Source organism: Myotis brandtii, unplaced genomic scaffold, assembly GCF_000412655.1.
Source record: "Myotis brandtii unplaced genomic scaffold, ASM41265v1 scaffold46, whole genome shotgun sequence".
NCBI classification, from domain to species: Eukaryota; Metazoa; Chordata; class Mammalia; order Chiroptera; family Vespertilionidae; genus Myotis; species Myotis brandtii.
The window spans coordinates 1,607,299-1,615,083 of record NW_005367587.1 but is presented as its reverse complement, the minus strand read 5'-3'; the positions used below and the strand labels follow the sequence as shown (position 1 = coordinate 1,615,083).

Genomic DNA, 7,785 nt, shown 5'->3' with positions numbered 1-7,785 from the left:
CTTGCCACTTTAATAGAATTCTCCAAGAGAATTTAATGACTCATCATTCTCATACCTATAATCTTGTCTTCATTCACAGTGACTGAATTTCTTTCCAGGGAGAAAGAACAAAAGCACAATTATATAGGAGTAAATATGTAACTAAAAGAGGTGGTGGGTGTGGGTGCAGGCCTTGCCTATACAACAGGCAGGCATGAGTTTTAATCTCTTGAGGGAAAAAAAAAGAGTTTTGTTTTTTGTTGTTTGTTTTTTGAAATAAAAAAAGCCTACATTTCTATGCTCATTAGCTAACATTTAGCTAGAAGCATCACCAATCATTAAATTAATTTTATAACCAGCTTAGCAGAAGCTGTTTCCATGACAACAGACAATGTATGAGAAGGTTAAAAAAAGTTAATGGAATTTGTAGTGATCTTAATAATGCTTTATGGAAATCATTCATTAATTTGATTTTCCTATTGCTCAGGCTTCCATGACAACTGCAGAACTGGTTGATATTGGGAATAATGCATTTTGAGAGCTCCAAAGTGTTTTTGCCCTAGGGGATTGAGACAGAGATTTGGTAATCCCTCCTCACTCTCCCTTATGAGGTGAATATGGGAAGGGATCACTGTAAAAGACCCTCAGATTACCTCAGACTGACCAAGGAAAGTCAGCCTTCAGAAGGTTTCGTCAGAGCAGCAGGCACAGTGTATCCTTATTTTCTTCTGAAATCCACATCAATAAATTTGCTCATGAATTAAATGTTATGTGAAAAAAAAAAGAGGAATCATGCTGCTTCCAAGGTTTCTGAACTAAGCCACAGGGTAGCTGATCGTGAAAAAGACTGAAGGATGAGCAATGGGTAGAGTATGGAAATAAAGGATTCTATTTTAAAAATACCTTCATCTTCAAAAAACTCAAATTGTCTTACATCACGATTGAACATTTTAAGCCCAAATAATACAGCTCAGTCAAGAGACTATTTCATGAAGACATGGCCATGGTTTTTTGTCAATTGAATATTGGGTCTGGTACCCAGAATATGATCTTATTATCATTTGAAAGAACTACTTACCAATGTTGAGGGCTTTTTTAAACTTATTCTCAACCTAGTTTTTATTTTTTTGAAAGTAAATCAGATGTAGATATTTCATTATCAACAAATTGTGTTGCTTTCTGAACAGATTTGGACTCTATTTGTTTTTGTATTTTGAATGATCTGTTTCCCAGGATCACCTGATTTTGTGTGTGTTGTGAACAAGTTTGAATCACATTTCTTTGTGTCAGTGTGAGGGTTGCAATTATACTTGGCATGCCTTTTAAAATTATTATGAGCCTCCCTGAGGTGTCTTCCCCACCTTTAAAATTCTATTAAAGAGCCAAGACTTTATCAAACAAAGCTATGCATAAGTAAAAAACAACACCCAAACTCTGACAAAATTAGTAAGCACTAAACAATTAATATTAGCATAGTCTTAAAAATCATATGCTACTGTTTTCAGTATGACTATGGATTCAGTGGAATTTAGAATTAAATTTTGAAGGAGAAGTTAAACTGTTCCAAGTCACAGAAATGTTACTTACAAGAATAAATTTGGGGAAGATATTAAATGACTTATGCTACCATAAAAACTTAGAGATAAAATAGAATTCCTAATCCAATATATTGCCAATATGGCTGCACTCCATTGATGACCTTTTCTAAAACCTTATCTCACATCTGATGAGATCCTACTCAGATAACAACTGAGTCCCAGGTACTTGCTTCAAAGTCTTCTTTGGAAATATACCAAGACAGAACAAATTTTAAAATCTTAAATTATTTTGATATATTATTGATGCTTTCTGATCTTTTTTTCTTTATGGTTGCTTCTCTCAATGAAAATTCTATTTAATGTCAGTGACAAGGATTGATCCCTTGATCTAGGGAGGACTGATCCTTCAAGTGACACTAGCTTTCTTCAAAGCATTAACCAGACATCAGTTCCACACAGAGCTGAGTAGAGTTACCAAGGTGTAGGTTGTACCTCCTAAGATCACTTATTTACATGATCTTTATTATTTGAAGGTTTTGAAACAATTTTCTCTTCCTTGCTAGAAAATTTCATGTGCAGATGAGTGTAGGAAGCTGAAAGGGATCCATTGTCCATGCTTGTCCATGGGAGGGAACTCAGGATCAGACAGTGTATGACTTGTTAGGAATTTGCACCAGGATTGATTTAGGAAATTTAGAGAGAAAAAACAACAGCATCAGATACTTCAAGATTTAGGGACATTGCTGTTTCTCATGGGAACTGTTTACCTTCTAATAGAGGGTACGTAGAAAACAGGAACTGGAAGGAAATTTGAAGAGTATGGATATGCTAAATGAACACCATTTCTTTATATACTACCACCACCCACAAGAACAATGATAATAACTAATCAAGAATCTGACAGTTGCCTTGTGTGGGCATAAGGCCAATAGAAGTTAATTAGCAGGAACTTATAGAATGGCTGTGTCAACACTTGGGTTAAAATAAATCATCTAAACAAACTCTTGGAGGTTTCTAAGAGTAGGGCATGTCTCTATATTTAACTTGTTAAAATCTATAATAACCTGCCATTGGGGACTTCTCCTGAAGGATGAAAACACCCTGTGGTGACTATAGTAAAAGTAAGTCTTAGTAAGGGACCGTCTGTGACACTAAATATGCTGTAATTACCAACAATGATACATACCTGTAAATTGTACCCCTTCTTCCCAAATTCATATGTTCAAATCTCTTTCCAAATTCATATGTTGAAATCCTAACTTCTAATACCTCTGAATATGACCTTATTTGGAGGTAGGGTTTTGACAGAGGTAATACAGTTAAGATGAGGTCATTGCAGTGGAACCTAATCATATTTGACTGATGTCCTTACAAAAATGGTAATTTAGACATAGAAATGGCCATAGAAAATTAACAGAGGTAAAGAGAAGATGGCCATTTATATGCCAAAGACAGAGGCCTGGAACAGATCCTACCTTCATGGCCCTCAGAAGGAGCCAACACTACCAACACCCTGATTTCAGAATTCAACCTTCCAGAACAATGAGAAACTACTCTGTTGCTTAAGCCACTCAGTCTGTGGCACTTTGATACAGCAGCCTAGCAAACTAATACAGCCCCCAACCATCTCATTGAGGACCAAAGCCATTGGTCCTGGCCAGAGCCTTAAGCTTCATTGTTTTTTCTTTGTTAGGGTTGCCGGTGTAAGAATGGGAGACTAGAAAGAAGATAAAATGTAAGATCCCAGTTAGAAGGTGTGTCAAGCTAACTAATGATAAGGTGGAACAGAAATACAGAGCCATTGGAGTTTGATTACTCTCATGGTTTATTAATATTCAGATTGAAAAAGGAGCCTTAGAGCCGTAAGTAATGCTAATTGGCACATTTGCTTTATTTATTTATTTTCAAAACAAACTGGGTTTTTAATTTTTTTTCCTTTTGTTCATTCCATCACATTGAAAAGGAAAAGAAAAATGGTTTTGAATTCACTCGATATTTTGGACTCCTCAGATGAACGGAACATTGCACACACACTTGGAACAGAGAGAGATAGAGAGGAAAGTGGACTCCCACAGGGCCACACGCACCAATTCAAAAAACTTGGATACAGTGCAAGAATTTCCCAAAATGATTGGATCATCATTACCAAAAACTCGCCATAACAACACCAAGAAACAAAAAATGTTTAAGCCACACTGTTTGACTTGGGATCTTTCCTGCTTATTTTTTTTTAAATGTTTGCCACATAGAGAGAAAGAGGGCTAGTGGGTGGGAGAGGACGGACTCACAGACGTGAGCAGGACAGGAAGGGCAACTTCAGAGTGGTGCTGAGAAGAGGGTGGGAGAGACAGGGTCCAGGAGAGGGGAGAGCGGGGACGTGGAAAGCCATTTCTTAAGAGTTCAGGCATGTTCTTGGTCCGCCTCGAGTTCTTCTCCTTTACCCTCATCCTGCCGGGCACTTTCCTTAGGTTTGGTTTCATCTGCAGCTTCTGAGGAAGAAGACAAGATGGGAGGGGTAGGGAGGGGGAGAAGAGTTAGTATTTTTTATCATCTGTTCACATGATAGTGCAATGCATTTTTTTTTCATACCATTTCACAAGTGCTTTAAGATGAAAGGAGATTGCTGTCTTAGTAATATAATTTCCAAGTTCAGGAGAGTTACTTCCAGAAGGTTGTTCAGTGACACATATGAAGAGCTCAGGAGCTATGATATTGGGAGCAAGGAGCCCACACAGAAATTACCATTGTCTTTAATCTCTCAGCCTTACAATCAAAGTATCCATGTATAAGCTCTTAACATTGGGAATCAACAATAATCTTGTATATTTTTTCATTAGTGTGACAAGTACTTTATGTGGATCATTGAACAGTCATCCCCACTCTCTCATCCTTTATTTCTAGTATTATAAAAGCTGGAAAATGAAATACTTGAATTTCTAGCCCCTTAAAGCTAAAGCTGTCAAAGCATACTTGTCTTATGAATAAGTGTATTCAATGGGAATGTTTGGAGTGTTTGTAGAAGACTGTAAGCTATTTCCTAATTGCAGTCATTTTAGTAAGACTATCTACTACTACTCATAAATATTTTTAAAGTCCAAAACCTTCCAAAATGACCATTATTAACCATTAAAGACACACATACCAATCATATTTTCCAGCAAAATTTTTTCTATGAAACTAACTAAATTCTGATCATCATAATACTTCATGTACCAGCAGCATTCCTCATGGATTACAGAAATTTAGTATGCTAATGAATCATTTAATGTTCTGCCAAAATAAAGTTTCCAGATTTATTTTAGTGAGGGCCTTCTATAGCAATTTGAAATATTTTTAGAGAATTTAGTTAGCTCCCCAGCCTTGCCCAATGTATTTAGTGCCCTCTTCAAATTACAAAAGAATAGAATATTGATTTGAACTGTTTAGAAGAATTAACTGTAGGAGCAAAATAATACTTCAAAACTCTCTTCCTAAAATAAAATCTTAGGAGCTAGTATGTATGATTTGAGGGAGATTAAAACATTCAAAATAAAAGGTGGACATAGGTTGGGTAAGGTGAGAAGAATTATATATTTGTGTAATTAAAGGAACAGAATTCAAAAGAGGAAAACAAAATAACAAATATTTAGGTAACCCTGAGAAGCAGTCATACTTTCTGTCCCCCATTGGTGGGCAATCAGGTTAAATCCCCCACAATAATATATACATATTTTATATGAGATGAGAGTGATTTTATACTTGTTTGATGTTATTGAATATTAAACAAAGGGGTTATTTTTGTATTAGATTAAGGGACAACTAGTTAGTAAAAATAGAATGTGTCAAATCAGTGGATTCAATGAAATTCTTATAGACCACAGGGAATTATGGGGAGAAGAAAATCTAAAATAACAAAGTTTTATAACCACAAAAGTGAGGTAAGCTAAGAACTCATAGCAATATTTCTTTAAAAAAGTAAACCTACATGCAAATGAAGAAAACAGGCAACCAGATGTGAACCATATGCCTGCTCTAGTTAGAGCCACTTAAATGAGAGACTGCATATGAGTTTGAGAAAGGTTTGAACCTCAGACAAAGGGAAATTTATTGAGAACAGAACCTGAGTTATAGATAAACAGGTCCATTTGAGCCTGAATGTCAGCAAGAACTTCTGGAGATTGCTAAATTGCTCTTCATTTCACTGATGCTGACTCTAGACAAGTCATTGTAGTTAATAAATCATGTTGACCAGACGGTTGTATATCTATATTTTCTTACCTGTTCTATTCAGCAGCCTCTCTGCCTAGAAAGACTCATGACTTATGACTTCCCAGGCCCCTAAAGCACTTAGTTATAGCTAACATATTTGACCCTGACTCTATGCTCAGAACATTCTACGTATTTCATTCTATGTCATTTTATTTACTAGTAATTCTCACAGGTACCTTAATCATCCAATTTTATAGGTGGGAAACTGAGGCACAGTAAGATGAAGTAACTTACCTAAGACCACACTGTTTATGAATGGCAGCAAGGAATTCTAACCTAGGACAGAGCCATCTAGGCAGCTTCTACTTTAGATTGCTCTTTCTGCCTTTAACTTTGCCCAAGAAGAGTGGGTGTTCACAGAGTGGGAGCTAGAGCAGGGAGTCCACAGGTATGTAAGCCTGGGGCCTATAAACTCTAAAAACAGATCTTGGTAAAAGCTGCTCAGAATGGAGGGAAGAATCCTGATTAGTTTTGTCTATCCTATATAATAAAGAGGTCAAATGCAAATTGACTATCACTCCAACACACAAGATGGCTGCCCCCATGTGGTCAAAGATGGCCGCCCCCATGTGGACACAAGATGGCCGGCAGGGGAGGGCAGTTGTGGGCGATCAGACCTGCAAGGGAGGGCAGTTGGGAGCGACCAGGCCAGCAGGGGAGAGCAGTTAGGGGCGACCAGGCCGGCAAGGGAGGGCAGTTAGGGGTGACCGGGCCTTCAGGGGAAGACAGTTAGGGGTGACCAGGCCGGCAGGGGAAGGCAGTTAGGGGTGACCAGGCAGGCAGGGGAAGGCAGTTAGGGGCAATCAGGGCGGCAGGGGAGCAGTTAGGCGTCGATCAGGCTGACAGGCAGAAGTGGTTAGGGGCAATCAGGCAGGCAGGCAGGTGAGTGGCTGGGGGCCAGCAGTCCCAGGTTGTGAGAGGGATCGGTCCTAAACTGGCAGTCAGACATCCCCCAAGGGGTTCCAGATTGGAGAGGGTGCAGGCTGGGCTGAGGGACACACACCCCCATGCACGAATTTCATGCATCGGGCCTCTAGTCTATATAATAAAAGCCTAAGCTACCATTATGGCAGAATGACCAGTTGCTATGACACGCACTGACCATCAGGGGGCAGACACTCAATGCAGGAGCTGCCCCCTGGTGGTCAGTGTGCTCCCACAGGGATAGCACCACTCAGCCAGAAGCCAGGCTCATGACTGGCAAATGCAGCAGAGGTGGCAGGAGCGCTAAGGAGCAGTGAGCCTAGTGGTAAGGAGCAGCAAGCAGGCGGGCAGTAAGGAGTGAGGGGTCCTAGACTGTGAGAGGGCGCAGGCCGGACTGAGGGACACCACCCTCCAGTGCACGAATTTCATGCACCAGGTCTCTAATATAATATAAAATCTTGTCTTAGTACTTTCTGGTGTTAATTGCATAATTTTTAAATGCTAGAAATTAGTTAATATGTACAGTAATCTTTAGTATTTTGTGCAAAAACTATGATCATCATGATGAGTGGCAAAGATAGATGAATGGCTGAGGCCAGTTGGTCACTCCAATTATCAAAATCCAATTAGGTTAATTAATCACATTTCCCATCTAGAGGATCAACCTCCCACCTAGATAGTCATTGCTTAAGAAGAGGCTGTAGAAGCTAAAAATTACATGACATTTTTAATACCGAGTGACATAGAACAAGTGAGTGAAAGTACAAGGTCTGAAGCTGGCAAATAAGAAAAACCTGCAATTGCTGCTATGACAGCTGAAATCCATCAAGTTCAAGAGTAGAAAACACTTCTTGTTTTTCAGTTTAGCTCTGAATATACTTTTGTTTATATTAAACATAAAAACCTCATGCTAATGAAGTTCAATTAGATGTTTGTCTAATAATGATATTATAATTTTGGTTAAGACATTACATGAAAAGAGCAAGATTAAATTAATCACAGGATCTATCATCTATCATCTATCATCTATCTATCATCTATCATCTACCTACCTACCTATTTATCATCTTAGGTGGCCAGTGAATTTATCCTCTAT

At 38.5% G+C, this 7,785-nt stretch overlaps 1 protein-coding gene across 3 annotated transcripts in view; it reads right to left on the bottom strand.

The window, feature by feature from the left end:
- Window positions 1–3,324: 3,324 nt before the first annotated feature.
- GAP43 (growth associated protein 43) overlaps window positions 3,325–7,785 on the bottom strand; it is a 109,592-nt gene continuing 105,131 nt past the window's right edge. For all 3 annotated transcript variants that reach the window (XM_005875315.2, XM_005875316.2, XM_005875317.2), the window contains one exon: window positions 3,325–4,006. In XM_005875315.2, coding sequence (XP_005875377.1) covers window positions 3,918–4,006 — 89 coding nt within the window. In that variant the 3' untranslated portion in view covers window positions 3,325–3,917. The remainder of the gene's footprint in view (window positions 4,007–7,785) is intronic.